Here is a 27,461-nt window from a genome sequence, read left to right as displayed (position 1 = left end):
TCTAAATCAAGCGGTACTCCCAGGAGGTGTTCTGTGGTCGTCTTTAGAGTTAGAAGATCCTATAACGTTGTTCAAGCTGGGGCCAAGGGCAGTGGATTGGAAAATTGAGGCGGGAGGACTCTTGATTCCACCTAGTGAAGGATAAACAAGACTGGGAGATTTCAACAACTGTCTTCTAGACAGCATGTCATAGGGCCACAGTTTCTGGAGAGCCTCTATCTCCCTCGTTTTGTCTACGAACCCTTCCCCCGGTCCCTCAGCACTTATTCTTTAGGCTCTACCGGCTGGCCCCTCCTTCAGCCTATTTTAGTGCTGCCCAGTGGTTACTTAAGGCTGCAAACCTCTGCTCTAAGGAATTAGATCTCCAAGATCATATCTAGGAAGCAGGGTGAGGGAAAAGGGACCAACTGTCTCCACGAGGCAGTGATGGAAACCAAAGAAGAGCCACAGAGCCAGGAAAACCATCAAAACAAGTACTGGTCTTTATTGAGGTGTCAGGGTGCAGTAACACCATGAAGGAGCAGAGCCTGAGGCCTTGAAGAACACAGAGGCAGCATTTAAGGGTCTCAGACAAGCCTGGGTCCCCTGGCTAGGAGGAAGGCAGCCTGTGATCGGGTGCTCCCAAGGACTTCAGGAAGTTCCTGTATTTGTCCAGGAAAGAGGCAGACAGAGTATCCAGCTCTTGCCGAAGTCCCTGCACAGCCTTATCCTGCTCTTGCTGTTCCCCCACCATCTGCTGCCTATAATAGTTGATGTAGAAGTTCACCCAGTCATTCACCACAGTCACCATGGCTTCTTCAGGGACAGCAGGATCAGAGAAGACCTGGAGGGGGGAGGGGGTGGGATTGGGATGGGGGAGGTCAGGATCTGGCAAGGGAGACCACGCTTGGCCATGTGATTCAGGAATAACTACAAACTCTGACATCCTCTTTTCTCTGATTTGTATTACCTGTCTCTAGTTGTTTCCATCAACTCAACCATTACCCTCCCAGCTCCACATTATTCTCCCTTCTCTGTCCTCGCCCACCTCCCAACGCTCCAGGCCTGTCCTCTGAAACAGAGCACCAGACTTACCTGCTGATTTAGCAGAATGTTAAATTCCTTTATTCCTGTAGCAATGAGATCCTTATTGGTTTGAAGAAGGGCCATCTGCCTGATTAGAGAAAGAGATGGAATTTAAGTATCTTTTTCTCCCAGGGTATTTCCCCCAATCTCCTCACTCCCCTTAAGCATCCCTGGGGCCCTGCAGGGTCACATCCCCTCCACCACCTTTCAAACCCTGCCCTGCTCTGAGATTACATTTCCCCCAGGTTGGCTCACTGTCAGGTCCAACAGTGCTATGTACAGACGTCTCACCCACACTTTTCAGGGTCTGGATGTCCCTCTGTGCCAAGCTAGAGGTAGACAAGGAGTCCAGTGTCAGCCAAAGAGGGAAACGCCCTGCATTTAGGTCCTGAGGGAGGGTGATAGTTCAACCAGGGGAGGGGAAGGAGGGAGAGGCTTCCCTGAAATTAGAAAGATAGCAAAGCCAAGAGAACAGATAAGTGGGGAGACCCAGAAAAACAAACCAGGGAAAGAGCCATGCCCTCTCCCCCATATCCCAGAATTCAGGCTCCAAATGCTAACAAAACTAACAGTAACTGTTAGATGCCCTGTTATGAGAAAGGCACTTTTAAAATCATCCTAACAAGTGGTGGCAATTATTCTCCCAATTCATAGGTGATATATTAATAGCAGCTAACATTACAGTTATCATTTGTGCCAGGCACTGTTTCAAGCAAGTATTAAGGTATTTATTCTTGGGAGTTCCCTAGTGGCCTAGTGGTTAGGATTCAGGGCTTTCACTGCCATGACCTGGGTTCAATCCCTGGTCAAGAAACTGAGATCCTGCAAGCCACATGGCATGGCCAAAAAAAAAAAAAGTATTTATTCTTATAAAAACTCCTGTTAGGCAAGTTCCAATAATAGTCATATTTTGCACATGAGCCATCTGTAAGATGGGGGGGACTGGACTCTACTAGGCTGAGTTCCACAGGAATGGAGACACATGTGTCTTATTCTCTAACATATCATCGGGTACTTAACAAAGCAAAAATACTCTTTTTCTTTTTTTAAAATATTTTCCTAATGTTTTCCATTTTTAATAGATTTTTTCAAATTTCAAAATCACCATATACTAATTGAAATAAGTGAAACATTATAAAAATTCACACTGAAAAGTGGATCATTTTTGCTCCCTCCCCCGACAAAGTAACCAGCATTCAAGATGTGTGTATTTCCTGTCACATCTTCCTCCATTCAAAAACCAGTTTTCATAGGCACCTATACACTCATGGCCTGTTGCTCTGCTTTTTTGCTTATAGCATTATCTTAATTAATACACAGCAAATTAACGTCCTTTTGGTGTACAATGTTTGGATTTTAATACGTAGATTCATGTAACTACCACCACAATCAGGATACAGAACATTTCCATTGCCCCAAAACTCCTTCGTGCTACCCCTTTGTAGTCACCCCCACTCTCATCCCTAAATCCTGCCAACCACTGATCTGTTCCCCATCACTACAGGTCAGTGTTTTTGAGGATGTCCTATGATGGAGTCATACAACATCTAACCTTTGAGACTGGCTTCTTTCACTCAGAATAATGCCCTTAAGCTCCATCCAAGTTGTTTCAAGTAGCAGTGAGTTGTTCCTTTCCATTGCTAAGTGTGCATCGTATGGATGCACCACAGTTTATTCATTGACCCACTGGAGGACATCTGGATTGTTTGCAGTTATTGGCAAGTATGAATAGAGCTGCTACAAATATTTGTGTACAGATTTTTGTGTAAATGTGTTTTCACTTATTTAGGGTAGAAAGTATTTGTTACCACTAGGAGAAATAATTGCAATATGACCTGACAAAGAAAATGTATACAGAATTTAAAAACAAAGTCTTAATAGTTCAATAATAAGACAACCCAGTTTTTTTAAATGGCCAAAAGATTGGAACTGGCACTTCACAAAGAAGACATACAAATAGCCAATAAGCACATGAAGAGATGTTCAACATTATTACTCATCAGGAAAATGCAAATGAAAGCTATAATGTGATGCCACTACATACCCACTACAGCGACTGAAAGTTAAAAAGACTGATTAAGTGTTGGTAAGGATATGGGACAACTAGAAATCTCATACATTGCCAGTGGGAGGGTAAAATGAAATGTATGAAAAAACAATTTGGCAATTTCTCATAAAGTTCAACATACACTTACCACATGACCTGGCAATTCCACTCCTAGGTGGAGTCCATACACATCTACAAAAATAATTACATGCAAATGCAAATGTTCATAGCAGCTTTATTCATAATAACCCAAAACCGGAAACAACCCAAATGTCCAATAACCAGTGAGTGCATATACAAATTGTGGCATATTCATACAATGGAATATTACTCGGCAATAAAAAGAAACAGACTAATGGTACTCATGACAACATAGAAGAATCTCAAAATCATTATGTTGAGCAAAAGAAGCCAAGTATGAAAGCCCATATACAGTATAATTCCATTTCTATGAAATTCTAGAATAAGCAAAAATAATCTATAGTGACAGAAAGCACATCAGGGGTTATCTGCGATCAGAATACAAGAGTGGACATTAAAATGCACAGGTGCCCAAGAGAACTTTTTTAGATAATGGGAATACATATCTTGACTATGACAAGCATTCTTATATACTGTTAGTAGGAGTGTAAATTGGTAAAGCTTTTTAGAGGGATAGTTTGACAATACTTGTTCAAATTAAAATACACATACCCTTCAGCCCAACAATTCTGCTTTGGACTCATTTTAAAGAAATATTCATATTCAATGTACAGAAAGGCCTGTACAAGGAATTTATCATACCTATTTGTAATAATGAAAAAAGCAATATGGGGATCTTTATAGAAACTATGGCACATTCATACCATGGCATGACATGCAACTATTAAAATAAATGAGGTAGCTACGTATGTGCTGATAGGAAAAGATCTCAAAGACAATGTTAAATGAACTATAATTAGAGCAGGCCACCTCAGGCTGTGAGTATGGGAGAGGGGATTAAATGTAAAACTATATTTCTCTCTGTGTTTCTCTCTGTCTCTCTGTCTCTGTCTCTCTCTCTCTCATGGTAAACAATGTTTACTTCTGGGCATTGACTGGTATTTGTTGGAAAATGGAAAGAGGGATAAATGTCAAGGGAGAATTTTACCTTCTCCATCTATATTATTGTTTGAATTATTTTACAGCGAGAATGTATCCTTCCATTATTTTTATAATACTTAACAAGAATACAACATAAAAAAGAAAGAAACAAGATGGTATAGTTCTAAAACCATTAGCCTCAAATTGGACACCTGCCTCAGGGCCTAGAAGAGTAGCACCTTCTCACTAAATATCTGTTGAATGAATAGGAGAATGAATGCTTTTGCCACTTTTCAGCTCTGTCACCTTGATGAAGTCACTTCACACATGCAAACCCCAGTTTCTTTGTTTAAAGGAGGAATGAAATAATACCTATAAGGGTTATTGAGAAAATAAATTCATTCATTCCACAAATAGGTATTTGGCACCTGCCTTGTGCCAGGCTCTGGGAATACATCAGTGCCAAAGACAAAGTTCCTCTTCTCTGGGAGCTTATGTTCTAGTGGGGGGGAGTGAGAGGATGAACCGTAAGGGGTGAAGTCTGAAAGATGGAGCAGGGCCCAATCTACAGAGCTTCATGGGCCATGACAAGAAGTTCGTGTTTTATCTTCAAATATGAAGGAAAGTCATTGAAGGGTTTGGAGGAGAATACTGCAATCCTCTTCCATAAAAGTAACAGGAAGCTGCCGAAAGGTTTCGAGCTGGGGAGTTTTAAGCTGTGTAGGGAGTAGACCATAAGCGGGTAGTTGTGGAAGTGGGGAGATCAGTGAGGATAAAGTCAAGGAGATGAGCAGCTTGGAGTGTTCTGCCCGGTGCTTACTATACCGCTGAATGCAGGCTGCCAAGAAGTCTCATGGGGTAGGGGAAGAGGAAGCACCCCTCATCTCTTTGTCAAGCCACTGATCTGGACACTGGGGTTGCAAAGAAGTGTATGAGCCCTCGTCAGGCACTTACAGTCCGCTTGGGAAGACAGGACTTAGATACTTAATAAAAGCAAGTACAAACTGGCTCCAGAAAGCATATGCTAAGCGTTACATAAGTTCTACAGTGAACAAGGGTTGCCATGGTCTCTGAGCAGGGAGAGGTCAATGTGGACAAAGATGGTCAGTAAAGCCTAGAGGGCTGGTAAATAGTGTGACCGTATTTCTCAGTTTGCCCAGGATGGCTCCAGTCTGTTAGCCCAATGTGACTATTCATGGTGTCTCCTTTAAAGACACTCTCAAAAATCCTGATTTGGGGGAATGCCCTGGCGGTCCAGTGGTGAGGACTCGGTGCTTTCACTGCCATGGCGCCGGGTTCAATCAATCCCTGGTCTGGGAACTAAGATCCCGCAAGCCGTGCCGCGCAGCCAAAAAAAAATCCTGGTTTGGACAATATGTCATATAGTAGTGCTGGTCATGAGGGCCATATGGAGCAAAGGGCCTCACATTTGAATGCTTGACATTAACTCCAAATAATGGTCAACACTTAACTAGCATGTACTATGTACCAAACATAGTTTAAGAGCTTTACACATATGCCTCATTTAATCCTCATCCCAACCCTATATGGTAGGTAGTAGTATTATTCCCCTTTTACAGGTGAGGAAACTGAAGGACAGAGTGGTGAGAAACTTGCCCAAGGTCTCACAGATACTAAGTGACAGAACCTGCATCCAAACTAAGGCCCTCTGGTGGAATTCATTCCTGGAGGTTAGTCTCAGTTCAATATACCCACAGAAGCTAACATTTAAAATATTACACGTTTGTATCCCTTCAAGTTTTCACTCTCACAGGAACCAAACAAACAAACAAAAAATCAGATGCCCTGGGTCTACCTCAGCCTCAGAGACTCTGTCTAGGTTTTAGGTAAGGTGAGGTGGGGTGGACTAGCATTCCAGGCTGAGGTCCAAGAGAAAGATGATAGGTTGGGAGAATCAGAAGTCTCAAGCAGGGAATCAAACTGTCAGGGTCCAAGAATGCTGGGCTAAGGAACCAGGATATTTTATGTTCTGAAGAAAAGAGGACGCTTTTAGCAAATTTCTATTTTGAAGGCAGCACACTGCACTAGATGGGAAGGAGAAAGGGAGAGAGGGAAAGAGAAAAAGAGGTGAGTTTGGAGGGAAACACTGTCTTTAGACTTTCCCCCCAATTTCATAGACCCTCTCCCCCAGTAAACACAGAAGAACCTCTTGCCTATTTCTCCTATTTGCTGACACTATTCACTACAATCCCTTGATTTTCTCGTTCCTCAGATGTTCTTAGGATCCTTTCAGAAATAATACTCTTCCAGTCGGGAAAGGCTGAAGGGCAGATAATTTCTAGTGGAGGGCCAGAGACGCCCAGAAGGAAAACAAAAACCCCAAAAACCACAAACAAACAAAAAGGGAAGCTATACAGGGCCTCAGGGATCATCTGGTCCAACTTCTCCTCATGCATGCATTCATTCATAAATATTATCTCTTTTACGCACCTACTATGTGTTGGGTACTGGGGATAGAATAGGAGTAAAATACAGGCCCTGGCCTCACAACAAAGAAGCCACCCGAGGACCAGAGAGGGACACTGAGTTGCCCAAAGCCACACAGCTAAAAACTCTGTGGCCGCACCGGGTCTCAACACGATTCCCTAGGGACGCCCTCTTCCCTTCTCCCCATAACTGTAAGTCATGGGTCACAGCAAAGCAGGTACCTTCAGGGCTTGGCGGGCCAAAGGGCTCCCGCGGCCCCAGACAACATGCTACAAAGAACCAGGACCGGGACCAGCCTCGAGGGGTCGAGGCGGGGCCGGGAGGTCGGAAAGGAACCATCTGGTTCCTGGGCTGGCTGGAGGAGTACGCGGAGGCAGGAGGCCCTTCCGCGAAGGAATAATGCCCCTTTGCAGCCGCCGTAGCCGAGCCGGACGCGTCGTCCGGCCACGTTTCTCTTCCCGCGGAACTAAAGGGAGGAATCCAGGATGGCATATGTCGCCAGGAGTGAGGCCCCACTGTGCTCCGAGCAGTTCGGCTCCGGGACGGCCCGGCGCTGCCGCGCCGCCGCCGACGGGAGCCTGCAGTGGGAGGCCTGGGGGCGGCGCAGGTGGGGGTTCTCCGGGGCCTTCACAGCGAAACCCGGAGGACGAGATGGGGGCGAAAGGGTGGCTCCAGGGACGGCCGTCCCACCTCTTTCCCGGCTCCTGGCTGTCTTCCTGCCTCAGGGCTTCCCCGATAGCGTCAGCTCGGACTATCTGCCCTACCAGCTGTGGGATTCCGTGCAGGTCAGCCCGGCCGACTGGGGAAGGGAGCGACATGTAGCCGGGGCAGGGGAGACAGCGCGCCACCTCTCCCTCCCCACTTACAGACTGGACACTGAGGCCCAGAGCCGAGCTGTGACACGTCCCAGGCCACACACCCGGGAGAGCTGATAACAGGTCTTAGACCTCCATGCTCCTGCGCCCACTCCTCACCCCACTTCTTTTCTTCTCCAGGCCTTTGCTTCCAGCCTCTCGGGTTCCCTGGCCACCCACGCCGTCTTGCTGGGCATAGGGGTAGGGAACGCAAAAGCCTCTGTTTCAGCTGCCACGGCCACGTGGCTCGTGAAAGGTGAGCTGGACCCCGGGAGTCTCACCGATCGCTCCTCTCAGCTCTGCCATTTCTCTGTCCACTTTTTCCTTCGGCTGGGAAGCCCAACCCCTCCTTTCCCCTTCTCCCAGTGTTTTGGCACCTAGCTCTGGGCTCTGATGAGTATGTTTATTTATGCATTCCTGTCTGATTAGGTCCGGGAGCCAAGCCTTCCCACTTCCTAGAAGAGTGCCTTGTACCCTGTTAAAAAACAAAATTCAACTGAGTAAATTTTAAAGATTTGTATTGGCTTTATTGGCGACTGATTAGTAACCCATGGCGGGAACACCCTCATCCCGCCCACTAGCCTGGGTAGCTGCACTCCGTTCCCCATACGTACTGGGCAGTGTCCCTTAATCATCTGGAGCCCAGATCCCTAAGTAAACCGTCCCCTCCCCTTTACTCCTAATCTGTGGAGGACTGCCTAAGAGTTTGGTTATTGAATAAAACTGCCAACTGCCTTGGGTGTGGGAAATTAGTTAATTCTAGACAAAAACAGTTTTGTAATAGGTCCTGAGTGGCAGAGAGGAGGTTTGGGGAAGGATGAAAGGCATTTTATATCCTCTGGGATACTAGATGATACCATGAATAAGAACTATAGTAACTATCTGTTGAATGTGTACCGCTTCTTGAAAAACCACTAACGGGGGGTGGGGGGGGAAGATACAGTTTGGTACCGTGCTACCTAGAGAGTGAAGTAGAGAAGAAAAGGGAAACTGTCCACATCAGGAGGGCCCATGGCTCTCTCCACCATCCTTTGTCTTTCACTGTTGTTCCCAGTGGCGGTTTAAATCAGACCCAAGGTAAGGCTCATTCTGCACCTGGCATCAGCCTGGCCACAGCTCTGGCGAGCCTCCGTGGACCTTTTGGAGAATCTGGAGGCTCCTGCTTATACCCTTACCATTAAGACGAGCCTACTGTCCAAATGTGAGTCACTGCTGGAAAGAAGCTCTTTCTCTGAGACTGCATATCAGTGGAGAAGTGGTGGTGATCTGTGCCTCTTGTCCTAGTTGTCTCTTCTTTTAATAATAATAGTTCCCTGAACAGTACTTACTGTGTACCGGTCTTTAAATGTCCTGACTCAGTCTTCACAATAGTTCTGAGACGGGTATTTTCATTATGTCCATTTTATAGATGGGAAAACTGAGGCACAGAACGGTAACTTGCCCAGGGTCACGGATGTGAACCCAGGAGGTTTAGTTCCAGAGTACATTTTCATACCACCACACTGTGCTTAATTTGGATCTTTTCCATTCCTCTCCTATTGGTTAATTGTTTGGAATGCAGTGGGAGCTTAGGTCAGTAGTTCCATGTCATTTCTAAGCACCCTAGTCTTATCACCAACATGTTGCTTATGTATGTCTTCAGCTCAGGCAAGTTATTAAGAAAAAAATAAGACCATTTTAAGATGTGGAAAAATATCCTCTTACTTGAAAGCCTGTTGTTGATATTAAAGGAAATCCCCTTAATTAGAAAGGATATTACAAACTTGTTTCCATGAAACATGGGAAATTTGTATGCAGAGCTTTATATAAGAAACTCCCTTGGAATTTTTTGATGTGGTCACTTTTAGTTACAGATCTCTTAATAGAACATGATGTTAATTGTCATAACTAGCAATAGTAATACTATTAGCAGCCAATATTTTGCCAGCTGAGTGTATGCCAGGCATTTTGACATGTAATATGTAACTTAATCTCTGCAGCAGCCATATTAGGTAGATGCCTTTACGAGTACCTTTTTCAGAGGGGGAAGCTGAGGCACAGAGAGGTTTAGTAACTTGCCCAAGGTCACACAGGGCCAGGATTTGGACCCAGGCCCACTGACTCCTGTGTCCCACTCTTAACCACCCACTCTTTGGCCAGTTAGGATTTCAGAGTGGAGCCGAGTACAATTTATGGACAGTTGATCCCTTACTAGGACTCAAAATTTTTAGATCTTACAGCATGGCCAGTTGTAAGTGAGGCAGAGAGGAGCAGGTGGGAATTAAGTTTCCTGGTCTAGTAGACAGTGTTGACTTTCAGATAATAGGGAGGATGTATGTCACTGCATCCTATTGCCAACCTCCAGATTCTGACAAGGGCCCTGCAGACTGCCTCAGATGAAAGATAAAGTAGGCCCTTTTCTTGTGTGAAGGACATACATACCTGATTGGCGAAGACTGTGCAGTCAGAGGGAAGAAAAATAGTATGGCCCTGTGAGCTCTCAACCAGTAAAAGTAACCTTGCCATGTTCAGAGTCACTAAAATGATCCAATACAAAAATCTTGAACAATGAAAGTTTTGTGTAGAATTAAAAGTACTTGAAAGGAAGAGGGTGGGTGAGTGACAGCGGGAGGAGGCTTCTAAAGCCACCCTGGGAAGTGTAACTTCCAGGGACAGAGGGAACAGAAATAGAGAAGCCGAGCAGGCCGGATGGGAAATGTGTTGTACACACGCCTCTGAATGAGGCAGCTGCTGCTCAGCCCCAGCCAACTGGAGCAGTGAGGGGAAGCAGGCCTGGTGCTGCCGTGTCTTCAGGTTCTTCTCGGAAAGCTGTAAATCCAGATTTTCTTGTAAAATGCCCCATTTTCGTTTATCAATCTTCGAGCTTCAGTTGCTTCATCTTCGAAAGGGGATGATCCCTCAAACTCATAGGATTGTTGTGATGATTGAAAGACATGGGTATTTCAGGTTTCTTCCAGCATGCTTAGCGGTCTCCTTCAAGTCCAAGGCTGGGTAAAGATGTCTAGCTAGAAGGGGTCAATGCCCAAGGATGGCCGCCGTGGCAAGAGGAGAACGAGGAAGGCTGGCCCATGTCACCACCTTTATATGTCGTGGGACGTTCTCATCCCTCCTGCCCACAGCCTAGTTCTCCTTCGTGCAGTCCCCCACTTAAGGGTCCCTTCCCTCAAGCTCAAACAAGCTAAGGGTCCTCTGCCCGCTGTGCCTGTCCTTCCCAGTGCCCGCAGTGTGAGGCCTTCTCAGTTTGATTCTAGAACAGTCCTTCTTTGTGATCCCCCTGCTGGGCTTAATGAGTACTACTCTCAGTATAAGGTAGGGTCTAAATCAGTGGTCGGCAGACTTTCTGTAAAGGACCGGACTGTAAAGATTTTACACTTTGCAGGCTGTACAGTTTCACTTGCAGCAACTTGATTTTGCCATTGTGTTATGAAAAAAGCCATGGACAGTCTGGAAACAAATGGCACAGCTGTGTTCCAGTAAAACTATTTACAAAAACGGCGTAGAAGCCCACAGACCACCGTTAACTGACCCTTGGTCTAAATCAGTGTTTTTCATAGTGGCTGCTGCCTGCTTTTACACTGGCTTTTGAGCCTGGAACCGTGGCTCTGGCTCACTGTGGTGCCCCCCAGGCCTCACGGCAGTGGGTAGCCAAGAAGCATTTGTGCAAGTGAAGGTCTAGTGGATTCCAGAGACTTCTCTGACTCTCCCTAGTCTGAGGAAGCCTCTCCCTCTGCCCCACACTCCCAGCTCGCTTGTCACCAACCTGCAGTTCAAATCCTTTTTACTTATTTATACTCTGATGACCACCTGTGAACCCACTGCGCAACCTAAGAGCTAGAATATCAACAACCTCTGAGCTTTCCACACAGAATTTCCTGCTTTTTAAAAAAATAGTTTTACCATATAGATATATATACCCAAACACTATATTGTTTAGTCTCAGTCGTTTTCGAGCTTTATGAAGAGTATACTGTGCTGTATGTAGTCACCATGACTTACTTTTTCATGCAGGATGATAATACTAGGATTCATCCATGCTGATGTGGGTAATTGTGGTCCATTAGATTTTCACTGCTGTCTAGTATGCCCCTGAGTAAATGTACCAGAATTTGTTTATGCATTCTCCTGTTGATGAGCATTTGCATTATTCCCAGTTTTTTTCTGTTATAAACAATGCTGCAAAGAATATTTCTGGTCCGTGTCTCTTGGTGTGCATGGGTACCTAGTTCTCTGGGGTACATGCTGAGGGACTGCTAAGTCTAGGCACTTCTGACCCCATAATGCAGCTACGTCTGTCTAGAACTTATCGTACCAGACTGAGCTCCCAAGGGCAGCGATCCAAGGTGGAAAGCCATCTCAGTGCCAGGCTCTGCCAGGCCCTACAGCCCCCAAGGCTCTTGCTTGTTCCTTACCGATGCCTCTCTCCCCCAGATTCAACTGGCATGCTGGGCCGCATCATCTTTGCCTGGTGGATGGGGTGAGTTTTTCTTCCCAATCTGCAGACTTCTAGCCACTCTCCCTAGACAGGAGTCATGTCTTTCTCAGCCCTGGCTGTATTTTCAGCTCCCACTCTTTCCTACCAGTCTCCAGGGGCGGGGAGATTTAGCAGGTATATCAGAGCTAAGGAGTCTTTAGTGAGTACCCAGTACAGGTGACTTGCCCAGGGTCACCAAGCAGTGAAGCCACAGAGCCATTGCCAGGATGAGATCTGCCTTCAAGAGCACCGATTTGCCCCTCTGCTGCCCATCATGGAAAAACACAGGGAGCCACAGGCTCTGAGCATCCTCTGCTGGCTTGTTAAAAGGGAAGCTTGGATGGGACAGTGCTTAGCCCAGAAGGAATACCTTTACTCCAGAGGCTACTGTGGCGGCTTAGATACTTGGTTGGACTTTGCTGAGTGGGGAGTGGGCTTGGGTAGGTCATCAGGATCCCTGTCCGACATGGGATCCACATCACCATTTATCTAGAAGGTATTGAGGGTCTCGTGCTGCCTGCTTCCTCCTTGAGTCACTACTGGGTGACCTCAGGAGTGAGTTAGTATCTGCCATCAGTCGTGCTTGTGAGGTGCAGTGAGCTATGTAAAGTGCTTAGCACATAATAAGTGTTCAGTAAACACCAGCTGCAATTACTAACCCTAACTGGGCCTCACCAGCTCTCTGTGTATCCTCTCTAATCCTTATAATAACTGTGTAGAGTAGGATTGAATGTGTACCTTTTCCAGATGTGAAGCAGACCAAGTCACACAGCTTGTAACTGGTGAGATGGGATTTGAACCTAAAGCCTGTGGTCTTTCTGTGGCATCAGGCAGAGCCCAAGACCAGGCCCACGTGTTCTAGTCCTGCCTTTGCCATATATTCGTTCCATCAGGAGTTCCCCATGTGCGTCCCATGCCCCATCCAGGAATGCTCCCTTTCCCTCTAGGAGATTTCAAATTAAGGGTCAGGGCTAATGCTGCAAATTCTGAGCTGGGCAGGGGGCTGCAGCATCTCCTGCCACTGGGATCTTGGAGAAGTAGTCCCTGGGGGTTTGTGCAAGGGCCAGGGTGTCACTCAGCCTGAAGAGGAGGGAACCATCCGCGGCATCGTGTAATAGAGATATCCTAGGCTGGATGTCAGAGCCTGGCTCTTTCGGCCTTTTCCCCCCACTCCCATTTGATCCAAGGGAAGTCATATCCCTCTCTGGGCTAGTTGTCTATAACATGCAGGGTAGTGTTTACACTAAATATATTGTTTATGGAATATGTGGACTTCTTGCTGGGTACCTTCTATGAAGCAGAAGGAAGAGGAGGGGAATTGGCAGAGGAACGCAGGGATGGCCTCTCTCCCAGGAGGACCCGAGGGTGGGGAGCAGCCACAAGACAATCAGTTTTTTCCTTTGGTGCCTCATGGGTTCGTAAGGGGGAAATATGAGTGACCACTGAAGGTCCTCCCAGCTAATGGTGGCATTTCAGACAGCAGTGACAGGGTGTGGGGACAGATGTCTGGCTGGGGCGTGGGTTTTCCTGAGCCCTTCGGACCTTACCAAGGCATAGGAATGGCCTGCACTGCCCACAGACTGTGTTTTCTCCTTAAATCCAAATTGCAAACCAATCTCTCCTCCCCCACAGGAGCAAAATGGACTGTAATGCCAAGCAGTGGAGGTGAGAAGGGGCTGGAACTGAGGGGAGGGGAGTCTTCTAGTATGAAGGTCTCTGACCTCTGACCTCTTATCCCTTCCCCCAGGCTGTTTGCTGACATCCTCAATGATGTAGCCATGTTACTCGAGATTATGGCTCCCATATTCCCCATGTGTTTCACCATGACCATCTGCATCAGCAACCTGGCCAAGGTACCCACCTCTGGGGCACCCCTGTACCCAAGATACCTGCCCTGGTGGTGCTGTGTGCGGGCTCACTTGGGGCCCACAGGGGATCCCAGCCTGGGCCCAGTGTTCAAGGCATTTCTAGAATAGTGAAGAAATTCAGATGTTTCTTCTGGGACTCAGCCATGTATTCTGATCCTCCTCCAGCCAGACAGCCTCTAGAGCCTCAGAGAGTCAGTCTAAGGCAGTGTCTGGAGCCATGGGACTGGTGAGGGAGCTCTGAGCTGAAAGAGTAAGGGTGGTCCAGTGTCAACATCTTGGGACCAGCTCCCTGGCTACCTTTCATTCTTTCAGTATAATATTTAGGGTGCCTACTGCATGTTTGGCACAGAATACAGGCCCTCCCATCTTTGAAAGAAAGCCACACATAGTTAAATATTTATCGAGTGATAGCTATAGGTATTCCAGATGAGAAGTGTAAGGGGCTGCAGAAGGGTTCAGCAGGGAATCTGGCCTGGTCCAGGGATGCAAGAAGGTGTTCCCTGGGGCTGGGTTCTGAAGTATGAGTGTGAGGTACAGCGTGGGCATTCTGAGCAGAAAGAACAGTGCAGGTCAAGGTCCAGTGGCAAGACAGAGCACAGACCGGACAGCAAGGCTGAAGGGGCGATTGGGGTGAATCCAAGCTCTTCTCTGCCAGGCTGCTCACCCTCATGATTCCTTCAAGTTGGCCTCATCCAGATGAGGAAACTGAGGCCTAGCAAGGTTCGGTAAAGAGCTCAGCCTGTCTTCCCCACAGGGTTAAGTACCTGGCACAGAGTAAAGAGTCTTAAGATATGTAAGACCCATCTTAAAGGCCCATCCATCTGTTCAAAATCACTTGTGTTTCTCTGCTGGGCACTACTGATATTTAGGAGCCAACAGTTCTTTGTGGTGGAGGCCACTGAGCTTCCCTGGCCCAGGCACTAAAGGCCATGAGCACCCCCTCCCCCTCCAGGGCAGGAAACCACAGAGAAACCAAGGATTGTGACCTCTGCCTAAATTCTGCACTAAGCTCCGCCTTGGGGGCCTCAGTCTCTTCATCTGTCGAGTAAGGGAGTCGAACAGGGCCATGAACTTCCCCTTCCCCACCTTCCCGCCCCTCCCTAGAGTTTCAGCACCTCCATCCCCGAGGTACACCAACCAGAAGCCTGGTTGTCATCCATGCCTTCGTCTCCTCCCCCGTTACCTGTCACCCTCAGCTAAACCTCCATTCATGTCTGTTATTTGCCCTCTTAAATCTCTCCAGTCCTTTCACGCCTCCATCCCCATGTCACCTGGTGGTTCCTTGCTGCTGAAAAAGCACAGTTATTTCCTAGGTCATCTCCCTGCGTCTATTCTCACCCCTCTTCAGTCCTTCTCAGAGCAACCCCATAGTCCTTATTAGAGTGGAAATCAAATCCGGTCACTTCCCTGTGCCCATTGCTCTTGGTATAAAGACCTTAACAAGGCTTGGTAAGTTCTATGTGATCAGGTCCCCGCCCATCACTCCAGCCTCATTTTGATCCACATTCCTCTTACCTTCAAACAAACACTGCCTATGTAACAACTAGTTTATTTGTTTACCATCTGATGATTTATAAGCTTCACGAGGGCAGGGGTTGTATTGAAGTCTCTCACAGCACCTAAATCTGTATCTGACATCTGAAAGAGATTTGATAAACATGAACATGAAGTCAGTGAGCCTAATCGATGAGCTCTCCCATCTCAGAGGGAGAGCCCTAGGAGGTCAGGGCCACTGGTGTGGGTTTTGAACTGGCCTGGAAGGCTTGGCTAGGCCTCGACTGGGGCAGGAAGAGAGTGGAGTTAGTTCCAGGCAGGCAGAATGTAAGCACTAAGTTGGAAACCAGACTTGGCTCTGCAAGGGGGAGGGTGCAGCCAAAGCAGAAGTTGGAGGCTGGGGAGGTTCTGGGCTAAGAATGGTCTGTGGGCCTCCACCTTGCGGGGAGAAAGTGAGTTTCCTTGGGGCTGGGTCCACAGGGTGGTGTGACAGGCAGACCTTCAGTTTTCTCCTGGAGCAAGACAGGGGAGGTGGGCCTAGTGGAAATGCGGGGTGAGAACAGGAGACCAAGGACAGCATTCAGGGTTTTGCTGCGGGGTGGCCTGAGGCCTAGTTCTCTTAAACTGGTTTGAGCCATTTATTTGGCTCACCCACAGAAACTCCTGTGTTGCAGCAGGTTATGGCCACGCTGACTTTCACTCTTCCCTTTCCCCACCCAGTGCATTGTGGGCGTGGCTGGTGGGGCCACTCGGGCCGCACTGACCATGCATCAGGCCCGGAGAAACAACATGGCCGACGTGTCAGCCAAGGACGGCAGCCAGGTGAGCAGCCAGAATTGCAGGGATGGTGGGGGGAGCGCGGATGTACGGGACGGGGGGCAGACATCAGACCAAGCCACGATTTGGGCATGTGAAGAGAAACACCTGAGTGCTCCTGCGGGGCGGGGTGGGAGACAGACGGGAGCAAATGTAGCTTCTCCCTGCTCTGACTCTTAGGATAGGTAGTTGGTGTGAGGGCTCGGGCTCGGGCTCGGGCAGCAACAAGTCCAAGCTGGTCATCTCAGCCCCTGCCTGCTGCCCGTGAGGCCAAGAGGGAGCCCTTGCCCTGGACCTCGCCCTCTCTAGGCAGAGCCCCACCCTGGGAGGTGCGTGTTCTGACCCCATGAGGCCCCACGTGTTAAAGTGCCTGGCAAGTCAGAAAGTGCTCAGCATGTGACGAGGCTGGAGTCACTGCCGAGGCCTCCGTTGGGCAGTTTAGCAAAGCCCTTCCGGCCCAGCCCTCACCTGACCAAAGGAGCCTGAAGTGGAGGTGGAGGCACCCTTAGGCTGAACCCTTCAGGTTTCGCCTCCCTCCGTACCCCGGTGCTAAGTGCCTATGTGCACTGCATCGTTTACCTCTCACACCAACCCTCTAAGGTGGATACTGTTATTATCTCTCTTTTACAGATGGGGAAAGTGAGGCCCAGGGTGGTCACAAGTGTGATGGTTTTCTTTGACACTGAAGCAATTTAGAAACCTCTGTTCTCTCCAGTCCTACTTTCTGGCCTTCTCTTATATTGTTTTGTTAAATAGAATTTCATTAAAAAAAAAAAAATTGACTAACTCCTTTCAATAATATTAACACAAGCTAATGTTTTTTAAACATTAACCATGTGCCAACTATTTCAGTTGTATGAACTCATTAAATCCTTACAATGGTCTTGTGCAGGGGTGTTCATTGTTGCCACTCTACAGATGAGGGGAAAGAAGGCACCAAATGGTTGAGTCTCCCTGGGTCCCCTTGGGCACATCCCTTCTCCCCGGAAATGGTTGGATGAGTTCTTCCCCATTATCACTTCCACAGGTTGTTAGGGAGGGGAAATAAGTACAACCAGCCCCGTGCCTGCTGTCTCACCTGCCCTCTTTCTAACCCCCAGCCCCTTCCACCCCCAGATGCATTTTCCAAGGCCCCAGGGCTTCCTCAGTTCACGGAGGCAGTAACATCATTGGGGCAACGAGGCACGTGCTCAGCCCCAGACTAGGCCCCTGCTTTCTGCTGATGTTGCTTTGCTGCCACTTGATGTGGCTGCTGGAGATGACTGTTCCCACCCGGGGGAACAGTGAGCTCCCAAGGCCCCTGATCCCCAGTTTACTGTCACACCCACAGCCTTTATTTCCACGGCCCGCCCCTTTGCCAGGACGACTGGGTAAGAAGAGCTGCAGTCTCAGGCCCCCTCTGCGCCAGAACCAACTCTCCCGGGGAACCCCGTAGTCAGGGACACCAGTCCAGACTCCTCCTCTCTCATGATGAGTTGGGGGGCGGTACCCAGGGGTCTTCTTTCCTAGGGTAAGCTCAGTCGGGCCATCTCGGGCCATCAGAGGGGTCTGATAATATTGATTCTCAAGGGAAGTTTGGATCTTGTGCTTTTCTTCCTGGGTGGTTCCTTGACCCCTTTGCAAAAGTATCTGCTGGTTACTGGGCGGATGGACCTTTTTTTTTTGTTTTTCTGTTTTTCGGGGTTTTTTGTTTGTTTTGGCCACACTGCATGGTTTGCAGGATCTTAGTTCCCCAACCGGGGATCGAACCCATGCCCCCTGCAGTGGAAGCGCGGAGTCCTAACCACTGGACTGCCAGGGAATTCCCTTTTTTTTTTTTAAACCACCAAATAAAGTAGTTGTACTCTGTGGACATTTACTTGCCTGAGTGTAGGGCTACACTTTGACTCTTGCAAAACAAAGAAGGCATGTTCCACAGGCATTCCAAGGGCATTGCACCTACCTGGGCAGAGAAGCAGCTGGTATCTTAAATGACAGCTCACTCATCAAAAACGTTAAAAATTTCCTAGGCACCCTTATCAGTGTAGGGAGTGTCTGGGGCAGGGAGGGGTGTGGTGAAAGGCACTCAGGGGTATTCATTCTGGCCTGGAGGGGAGCCCTCCAGCTCCCATCCCCTCTGCCATTTTCCAGGAGACGCTGGTAAGCCTGGCAGGGCTCCTGGTCAGCCTCTTGATGCTTCCCCTGGTGTCAGATTGCCCTAGGTAAGCCGGGATCAAGGGCAGGGAGGAGGCGCCCCGCTGGGCCTCTGCTCCCATTGACCACCTCACTCTGTCACCCCAGCTTAAGCCTTGGCTGCTTCTTCTTCCTCACTGCCCTCCACATCTATGCCAACTACCGGGCAGTCCGGGCCCTTGTCATAGAGACCTTGAACGAACGCCGGCTCTGGCTGGTCCTGAAGCACTTCCTTCAGCGGGGAGAGGTACTTGGCCCCGCTTCAGCCAATCAGGTGGAGCCGCTGTGGACAGGTGAGCCAGCCCCTCGGTTTCAAGTTTCCTATGTCTCCTAGTCTCCCCTTGCCTGGGCCTCCTGACTCCAGCTTCCCACAGGTTTCTGGCCATCTCTGTCTCTATCCCTGGGGGTCCCCCTACACCGTGTGACTTCCAGGTGAGTGGCCCAGCGTCTCCCACCCATCACCACTGTCACCCCCTCCCCACACGGGCTCCCTGTTCTGATTATACACTGGCCTCCCCCAACCAAGCCCCACCTCTCTGGTTCTTTATTTCCACCGAACAGACTTGGGGGTCAGTGTGGGTGCTTGAGGGCAGCAGGTGTATAACATGAAGTAGATATAAGGGATCTTATATTTGTTGGATGCAGGAAGAAAGGAAGGGTTGATGCGGGGGAGGGGTAACGGCTGAGGGATGGATGGCAAGGAGGTGCAGGACAGGGTTAACAGTTAGGTGGCTGTGCAGTTGACTGGGTGGTCACTGCTGCCTTTGTCTTCTCCTCCCCCACTGCACGCTCTTCTCTCCTTCAGTGTCTTTGAGCTGCAAAAGCTGGTTGAGGGGCACCAAGAACCCTACCTCCTTCGCTGGGACCAGTCACAGAGTAAGTGTGCCGCGTTCCCCCAGCTTCAGACTCACCCTCCTGGGCTCAGCCTCTCATTCCTCCAGCCCCAGGGCCCCAAGCCCTGGACACGCGCTGGACAGTTTGGAGTCTGCCTAGTGTCCTGAAGGGAGCTCTAGACTAAGATTGGATGCATTCAAATTATAGCTACATGCCCCAGTGAGGTTCCCTTTACCTCTCTGTAAAATGGCGCTAACAATACCTGCCTTATTAGCTGCAGGGTTTTTATGAGGATCAGATAAGGTGACGATGTAAAAGCACTTTGTACATTGCAGCACACTCAGGTAAGATTAAGACCCTTGGTTATCCCTGAGGAACCACTTTCCTCTCCTATCCGGGGTCACCTCTTGAGGAAGCATGTACTGAAGTTTACTGGTCTGCTGGTCGTGTGTTAAAAGCTGCTTATTCTCACTAGCCATTAAAGACGTGCAAAATAAACCCACCTCAGGGAGCTGCTCTGAAGTTGTATTTTGGAAATTACTTGGCCGGAGCACTGGGGAGCAACATGAGATGAAGTTGGAAAGGAAAGGGTGAGAGATGGCCTTTCATGCCAGGCCAAGGCCTTTGGGCCAGACAGGGATGAAGCAGGCTGGTAGGCCTGAGAGTGTTTGGGGAGGTGGCCCTTCCCTGGTACCAGTCTGTCCCTGGGTCTCTCCAGACCAGGTACAGGTTGTCCTGAGCCAGATGGCAGGCCCTGAGACCATTCTAAGGGCTGCCACTCACGGACTGATGCTTGGAGCCCTGCAGGGAGATGGACCCCTCCCAGGAGAGCTGGAGGGACTGAGGAACCGAGTACGGGCTGGTAAGTGCCTCACAATCTAGGCTGCTTCTGACTCAAAGCGGGGTGGAGAGAGGAAGGACCCTGTTCGGCTTGGGGAACCCAAGAGCTTCTGGTTCTTCGCCCCACTCCAGGTCCTGAGAAAGAGAGCTGCGTCATCGTCAGGGAGACCCACCAAGTGTTGGACAAGCTATTTCCAAAGTTCTTGAAAGGTAATATCCTTCTGCTTCATGGCTCCTAGGCCTTCTCCCAGAGGCCCTGCCTACCCCCATCCCCACCCCTTCACCTGGAGGGTGGAAGACCTGGGTTTCTCTCTGTGATCTCAAGTCTGGACCTCAGTTTCCCTGTCTGCAGGATGGGGAGGTTAGGATGGTCTCTGATGCGCTGTCAGTGTTGACAGACTGTGGAATCCCAGTTGGCATTGGGGAATGGTGGGGGCGGGGTGGTGGGGGGAAGGCTCACAAATGACTGATGATGCTCTTTCATTTAGCACCTACTCCATTCTGGTCCTTTTTCATGTGCTGCTCAATGAATTCTTGCTGCAACCAGATGAGGTTTTAGGCTCATTTTATGCCAGAGATTACCCAGCAGAGGCAAGGGGAACCTGAGCAGTACACCCAGCCTGTGCTGCTCCTTCCCCCTCCCCGGGGTCAGCCCAGAGTCTCCTCCCCAGCAGTAGCCCTACGCCCTCTCCCCAGGACTGCAGGATGCGGGCTGGACGACTGAGAAGCACCAGCTAGAGGTGGATGAGTGGAGGGCCACGTGGCTCCTGTGTCCAGAAAAGAAGCTCTTGTGAGCAGCCCAGCCAGAGGCCCAGGTCCCAGGACAGGAGCCTGGAGCAAGGACACTTTGGCCACAGCAGGACCTGGGAAAGGCAGCTTTATTTTTGCTTAGGGGCACCGATGTGGCCAGTTGGCCAAGGAAGTGACTACCAATCAGATGGACTGGGCCCCAGGCAGAGACAAGATAGAGAGAAGGGGTACCAGGGCCTTCCCCCGCACTCTCCTGCCCCAGGCCCTTCTCACCACTGCAGGCTCCCCACCCCCACTCACTGCAAGGCTGTGGCTCATGGCGCCCGACACAGTTGACCTCAGGCGTAAAAGCCCCAGAGGAACGTGGCCACGGCCATCATGAGCAGGGCATTGAGGCTGACGACACGGGCCCAGCTTGGGTCCTCACTGATGTCCTCCAGTCGCCTGGCTGCGGCAGCCGTCTCCTCCTGGGTAGGGCGTGGGGGACTGCCTGCCCCACCCCTGCTCATTCCACAGAACCAGAGCAGGCACTGGCGGAACAGGCCTGGTGCTGGGGACGGGGGCTCTGGGAGAAATTGCGGCCGTACAGTTAGTCTGCTCCCCCAGCTCCCCCACCCCAGCTCCCCCGGCAGTGCCTTACCCTCCATCTCCACGGCAGTGCCTTACCCTCCATCTCCACCGCATGCTCAGGGCGCCCGTTCTGTACAGGGGCTGAGGGTGGACCTTCTAGCTCCTCAGCATCCAGGTCCTCCCGCTCCTCCTTGCTGTACCGGAGACTGAAAACCAGGCGGTGGAGCTGGGGAAGGGTGGGAGCAGGGACCAAGTGGGAGTGCCGTTCCCCCACCCCGAACCTGGAGGTCTCTCATCCACACCGGCACTCCCTCACCTCCCTCTGTCCAGCCTGCACACCTGCCCAGGCTCACTCCAGGATGACCTTCCACGGCTGCCCTTTGCCCTCAGGCTAAACCCGAGCTCCTCAGCTGGGTGTTTAAAGCTCTTGGCCCTGCTCAGCCCTCTGCTTCATCACCCTGTCTACACTCACGATTGTAGTACTTTAGTCTTACAGCCCTGCTAACACAGTGTTCCTTCCCGTGGGTGTTTGCTCACAGGGTTCCCTCCTGCTGCCTTTCCCCTTCTCCACCTGTGGGGTCCTGCCCATCCTTCCGGGCCCACCTCTTTTGTCCTCCCCCCAATCAGCTCTGCCCTGGGGCACCTGCCTTGCCACAGCACAAGACCAAACCCTTTTTGGGCTTTCAGGGTAGTACTCTGTCCCTCTCAGCCACCAATCAGGCCAAGACTCTGGGGGGCTTTAAACTCCCCCACAGTCTTCTTCAAGCCGCCTCCAGACCACCTCAAATAAATGTGATTTAAATAAAAACATTGTACTTGCTTTGCAAATGAAGCTTCAAACTGGACTCTCAGCCTGCCCTCACCAAGCCTCGGTATAGAAATTCAGGTGCTACCCACTGGGAGTTCTGGGAAGCAGGCTGGCCGACTGCTGGTGGAGAGGGCCCGCAGCAGCCCACGTTTGGTACCCCGTCCAGAGGCCCGCTCTTACGTGCTTGCGCGGGATGGGCGGTGTGCACAGCGAGACCACGAGGGTGAGGAGGCCGGAGCAGACGAAGAGCACGATAGCGAAGTAGAGGTAGTGCACGCGGCAGAGGAGCGCGGGGCACGCCGAGGGGCGCACGCAGCTGCCCGAGCCAAAGGAGAACTCGGGAACCAGGCGTGCCAGACCCATCAGCAGGCCCCCGATCAGTCCCCAGAAGGCGCCCTGCGGGGCCAGAGAGCGCATCAGCCTCGGGTTTCCAAGTCCGGCGCCGAGCTCCCAATGAACACACACACTCACCTTCTCATTGACGCGGGGCACGAAGAGCGCCAGCACGAAGACGGCCGACACCGGCGGCGCCAGGTAGCTGGAGACCGACTGGATGTAATCAAAGAGCTGCCCGCCCTGCGCCGCCTGCACCACGGGAAGCCAGGCCACCGACACGGCCACGATGAACACCACCCAGAGCCTGCGGTGGACGGCCATCAGGTGGTTTCACCCAGGACCCCGTCTCCCCCTGTCCCTACGAGTGCTCCCTGCCCCCACCCGGGGCTGATTCGTGGGGCAGGAGATGGAAAACCCAGGCCCACCGTCCTACTAGCAGCAACTCGCGGTCGCCCGCGCGGGGCCGCAGGCGCGTGTAGATGTCCATGGTGAAAAGCGTGCTGCTGCTGTTAAAGATCGAGGCCAGCGAGGACATGAGCGCGGCCAGCATGACCGCCAGCATGAGTCCGCGCAGACCTGCGGGCCGACGGAGCCGTGAGTCTGGGGCCACGAGGGGGTCCCGGGAGGGTGCGGGCTGGGCGAGGGGTGACTCCTCCCACTGGCGCCTGTGGGCAGCGGGGCAACCCGGGGGCCCGCCCTCACCGTTGGGCATGAGCTTCACGACGAGCCGCGGGTAGGCGATGTTGGAGCACCCCACCTCGGTGCCACACACGCGCTTACACACCTCTGGCACCACGCACGCCACCTCGTCTGCGGGAAAGGGCACGACGCGGCTAGGGCGGCACCGGGTCTGGAACTTCGGATCCCAGAATTGGGGACGGGGAATCCCAGTGGAGGAGAGATGGGATCCCCGGGTGGGAGGTGGGACTGGGTGGCCCAGATCTCAGGACGGCAACGGAAATGGGAGACAGGCACCTGTATCCTTGCACAAGAAAGGGGATGGATGGGGCACAGGACTCTCGGTCGGGGCGGGGTTGCAGACGTTACCCGGGTAAAGAATGCGGCTGATCATGCCCGGCATGACCATGAGGAACATGGGCATCAGCTTCAAGTAGCCGCACAGGATGCAGCCCGCTTTGATGTGGGTCAGGTTTTTCCCAGCCAGGCAGCGCTGCACTATGACCTGCGACGAGGGGCGTTCAACTACCTGCGTCCAGTCCCGGGTACCCCGCCCCTCCCGCCTTGCCTCAACTCGCCGCTCTAATCCAGAACCCGCGGCTGGCCCATCGAAGTGGGCAATTCAGCTCCAAGCGCAGACCCTGACTCGGATCCGGCTCCATCTGGTTTAGCTCTAACTGGCGGGCTTCCCGCTCCCTCGGACCACGCCTTCCACCTGGCTTCCCAGATGGGTTCAGGCTCCACCCATCTCAGCTCCGCCCACCGCGGTTCCAGTTCTGCCCCAGCCTCGCTCCCCGCCCAGGCCCTGACCCCGCACCTGGTCGCTGCACCAGTACCAGCTTGAGACGATGGTAAGCCCCAGAAGCAGCGCAGGCCACGGCAGGTCCCCCGTCACAGGGTCCCGGAGCAGATGGTAGGAGTCGGGCCGGGGTCGATAGCAGGAGCTGGAGATGTTGCCCACCGCCGGATCCTCGGACACCGTCAGGGACGTCATTGCCCCCAGGTATTTGTCGAAAAGCCCCGAATACCCGCCCACCTCGTGGAAGGCTGTGAGGGCAAAGCAGTTAGGGGACATGGTGCCCGCGACAAGGCCCTCCCTAGGACCCACATGCCGCAGACGCGCGATGTCCCTGCTCCCAGGTGGAGAGATCTGCGAACTGTGACCTCTGCCCCCCTCCCCCATCAGCTGAGCCCGTACCGTAACCCATGAGGACGAAGGCCCCCGCGAGAATGACGAAGGTCTGCACCGTATCCGTGTACATCAGCGCTGCCAGCCCTCCTGCAATGGCCTGGGTCAGTGGAGACAGCCCAGACAGGCTGCCACTAGTACATACAGTGTCTTTGTGCGAATTGGAAAAGGGTTCCCCTTTCCTGGAGGGCAAATTTCAAAAGGATGGCCCATTCCCTGGGCTCGCGCACTCCAGCATCTGGAGGCAGGGCTGCGTGAGCACAGTGGGGCTGAGTTTTAGGCTCCACTAATGCCAGGTGCCCACGTGCAGGACTTCCACTACAGGCCCTCCTCTCAGCCCCAGTTTTCTCTTCTGTGTGATAGGAGGAGGTGATTCTCTAAGGTCCGATTCTCATCCCATTCGAAGGGCCGGGCCCCTCAAGCCGGCCTTGGTACCAGGCCCCACCCACGCTGCTCCAGCGTCAGGCCTCGGGCACCACCCCAGAATCCTCCAACCTGCACTGGGTTTGGTGAGCTTTGGAGTCTGGCCAAGTCGGCTCTCCCTTCCCAGGTGTTCAAGAGCTGTTAAATCTTCCTTTGTGCCCAGGCCCAGGACGGGCTCAGATCTCTGAACTTCCAGACCAAATCCAAGGAATGTGGAGGGGGGGAGTAGTTTGCTTTCCAAAGATTTAGGTCCTTCTCCTGCTTGGATCACATCACACTTAAGAACTTCTCCAGCCCGCTTTCCTTTGGTGACTCCCCTAAGCCCCGCCCACAGATCCACGCTCCCTCCCCTAAGCCCCTGCCACCTGCCACCTGTCACAGTGTAGATCATGGTGATGCCCAGAAGCGCGATGACGGAGGCATAGATGTTCCAGCCCAGAGCCTGTTGAATGAATACCGCCCCGGAGAACATGTCCACCTTGGGGGGAGGAGCAAGCGCGCAGGTCAGGACCCAGGGGCCAGGGTGGGGACCCAGGTCCACTTCCTGCCCAGATCACGACCCTATGTGGCCACACCTCAAAAGTTCCCTCGTTTTTTGATACCCTGGTCTTCCCAGATACCTCTCACTATGGTTGTCGCCCCAGAAGCCTATTCCTTCCAGGCCCTGCCTCCATTACGGTTCTTACAGCCATTGCTCCTTGGTCCCGCCCCGTCCAGGGCTTTCCAGAGACCTCCACTGGGTGATCCCACCCTACCAGGGTCCCGACCAGCTCCCCGCGCATGCGCACCGAAATCTTGGTGAAGATGTACAGAAAAAGCGAGAGCACGGACAAGTAGAGGCGGATTCGATGGCCGCCAAAGCGCTTGCGCAGGTACTGCGGCATCGTAATGACGCCCGCGGTCAGGTACACGGGCGCGAAGAGCCAGCCAAGTAGCAGCACCACGAACAGCGCCTGCGGGCACAGCGCGACAGCTGAGGGTCACTCCCTGTGGGAGATCCTGCCATGAGTGCGTCCTCGCCCCTGATGGGCCTGAGGAACCTTCTTCTCTTGGTGAAAAGTGCTACTCCAAGGCAGGGTTGCAGGAGGGGCCCAGAGGACACAGATGCAGATGTTCCTGGGCCCTGGTCATTAGGGACAAGGTCTTGATACTTTGTTGGGCCCTTAACTAGAGCCCTTCTTGCCCTGCCAGGCCATGACCCCTGGCCATCCCTCCCAAGATGGTCCCTATCCTCCTCGTCCTCCCCACCCCACACACACACCTGAATCCAAGCACAGGACCCTCAGCCTGACCCCCAACCTCTGCCTTCCCTCTCCTCTCCACCCACCCAAACCTTCCGTCCCCCAAGGCTCAGCTCAGAGGCCTCCTCCTCCAGGAAGCCCTGAGCTCAAAGCCCTGATTTTCCCAACCCTCCGTCTCCTGCCCACTTCTGCAAGGGGCTTTCATTTAGCCTAGTGATCCTCACAGGCCACAGATTCAGAGAGCATCAGAAGAAGCACTTCACTATCCTTGAGACTGTTTGTCCCACTTCAGAGAGGAGTCAAATCAAGGCCACAGAGGGCGTGGCTGGTCCAGGCTCACATAGCGATAGCGAGTCAGGAGCAGGGCCTACCCCCGCCCTGAATGTGGTATCTCCCACATGCCTCTGCCTCCAAGCTGGCTGCCGTGAGCCTCCCTCAAAGCCCAGCCCCACCTCACAGCTGGGAAGTCCCACCTCTGGTCTCACATCCCCACCTCTCCCGCCTGGAGCCTCTCCAGGTGTGACCCTTCCAGGGGTTCCCACGGGGAGGTGGGGGTTATTGGCAAAAAGGGGCGCTCACATTCCACTCAAATCCAGCCACAGCCAGGCCGCTTGCCGCGCCCGTCCCTGCCAAGCCCACGAAGTGGCCACTGCCGATGTTGCTGGCGAAGAGAGAGGCCCCGACCTGGGTGGCCAGAGGTTGGGGTGAGCCAGGCTGCTTCTCTAGGCCCCCTCCCGCTCCATAGCCCAGTCTCTCTCACCGGCCACCACGTCATGCTTCGTCCCGCCAGGAAGTAGCCGCCAACGGTGCCTCTGTTGGTTCTGCACATGGACTGGGGGACGGGAGTGGGGAGAGGCCTGGGTTTGGGGCACATCTTTGGACCTCATTAGCCTCCTCAACACATTCCTCAGCCTTGTTTCAGGCTGAAGATTAACCAGCGCACGGCTCCCCTGACGGTTCATACCGGCACCCCCAGCCTCCTCCCAGGCACCCAGATCTACCCAGACCCTAACCTAGAGTCCGGTTCCCCAAGCCTGAGTGTGGCTGCATTCGGCCGCACTTTCCTGGGGGCCCTGGATATGGGTTTCTGGTCAGCCAGCCATTATGTAGAAGAGACCTCATTTAGAATGCTGTCCCCGATGAAGATCCACCAACCCCTCAACTAGTCCAATCCGAAGGTGGACAGACAAGGCATGCATGAGTGTGGGCTGGGCCACCCTGGGGCTAGCAAATGACTTACTTGCCCCCCACCCCGGGTTTCTCCCTCTAAGATCCAGGCATCCTTCCCCTACCACACATCGGGACTGTCCGAGACTTTTCCCCCAGGCTCCAAAAGCGGGCCCCCAGCAGCATCCCCCAACTTCTCACCCACAAGCCGACACCAATGACCAGCAGGAAATAAGCCGCAATGACCAGGATGTCGGCAGTGTTGTCAATTAGGGCCCTCTGTTCCCCCAGCCCTGGTGCTGAGCCTGCCTCTGTGTGTTCCTCCATT

General features: G+C 52.0%; 3 protein-coding genes across 12 annotated transcripts; 1 reads left to right on the top strand and 2 right to left on the bottom strand.

Annotated features, from left to right (window-relative positions):
• Window positions 1-459: 459 nt before the first annotated feature.
• AHSP (alpha hemoglobin stabilizing protein) lies at window positions 460-7,854 on the bottom strand. 5 transcript variants are annotated; one of them, XM_061209366.1, is made up of 3 exons: window positions 7,758-7,854; window positions 1,075-1,153; window positions 460-823 (listed from the first exon to the last, which is right to left on the bottom strand). In XM_061209366.1, the coding sequence occupies exons 2-3, from the start codon at window positions 1,147-1,149 to the stop codon at window positions 590-592; spliced, it is 309 nt and encodes a 102-aa protein (XP_061065349.1). In that variant the 5' UTR covers window positions 1,150-1,153; window positions 7,758-7,854; the 3' UTR covers window positions 460-589. The 5 variants fall into 5 exon arrangements, with proteins under 5 accessions (XP_061065349.1, XP_061065351.1, XP_061065350.1 ...); XM_061209368.1 differs by lacking the exon at window positions 7,758-7,854 and adding an exon at window positions 7,489-7,593; XM_061209367.1 differs by lacking the exon at window positions 7,758-7,854 and adding an exon at window positions 1,321-1,377.
• On the top strand, window positions 7,070-22,099 carry RUSF1 (RUS family member 1). Of its 3 annotated transcripts, none has more exons than XM_061209362.1 (13): window positions 7,070-7,407; window positions 7,618-7,732; window positions 11,905-11,950; window positions 13,580-13,612; window positions 13,695-13,800; window positions 16,030-16,131; window positions 18,256-18,326; window positions 18,406-18,590; window positions 18,672-18,729; window positions 19,103-19,173; window positions 19,850-19,993; window positions 20,104-20,181; window positions 20,668-22,099. In XM_061209362.1, exons 1-13 carry the CDS (start codon window positions 7,108-7,110, stop codon window positions 20,763-20,765), a joined length of 1,407 nt encoding a protein of 468 aa, XP_061065345.1. In that variant the 5' UTR covers window positions 7,070-7,107; the 3' UTR covers window positions 20,766-22,099. The 3 variants fall into 3 exon arrangements, with proteins under 3 accessions (XP_061065345.1, XP_061065346.1, XP_061065347.1); XM_061209363.1 differs by having other exon boundaries at window positions 20,519-20,751; XM_061209364.1 differs by having other exon boundaries at window positions 7,150-7,229.
• SLC5A2 (solute carrier family 5 member 2) lies at window positions 20,520-27,461 on the bottom strand. 4 transcript variants are annotated; one of them, XM_061209359.1, is made up of 15 exons: window positions 27,335-27,461; window positions 26,727-26,798; window positions 26,546-26,650; window positions 25,514-25,678; window positions 25,098-25,203; window positions 24,312-24,392; window positions 23,931-24,160; window positions 23,483-23,618; window positions 23,138-23,245; window positions 22,861-23,011; window positions 22,571-22,739; window positions 22,280-22,495; window positions 21,388-21,517; window positions 21,022-21,286; window positions 20,520-20,738 (listed from the first exon to the last, which is right to left on the bottom strand). In XM_061209359.1, exons 1-14 carry the CDS (start codon window positions 27,458-27,460, stop codon window positions 21,060-21,062), a joined length of 2,022 nt encoding a protein of 673 aa, XP_061065342.1. In that variant the 5' UTR covers window position 27,461; the 3' UTR covers window positions 20,520-20,738; window positions 21,022-21,059. The 4 variants fall into 4 exon arrangements, with proteins under 4 accessions (XP_061065342.1, XP_061065344.1, XP_061065341.1 ...); XM_061209361.1 differs by having other exon boundaries at window positions 20,520-21,327; window positions 21,375-21,517; XM_061209358.1 differs by having other exon boundaries at window positions 20,520-21,286.

Source organism: Eubalaena glacialis, chromosome 13, assembly GCF_028564815.1.
Source record: "Eubalaena glacialis isolate mEubGla1 chromosome 13, mEubGla1.1.hap2.+ XY, whole genome shotgun sequence".
Lineage (NCBI taxonomy): Eukaryota > Metazoa > Chordata > Mammalia > Artiodactyla > Balaenidae > Eubalaena > Eubalaena glacialis.
This window is presented reverse-complemented; position numbering and strand designations above follow the sequence as displayed.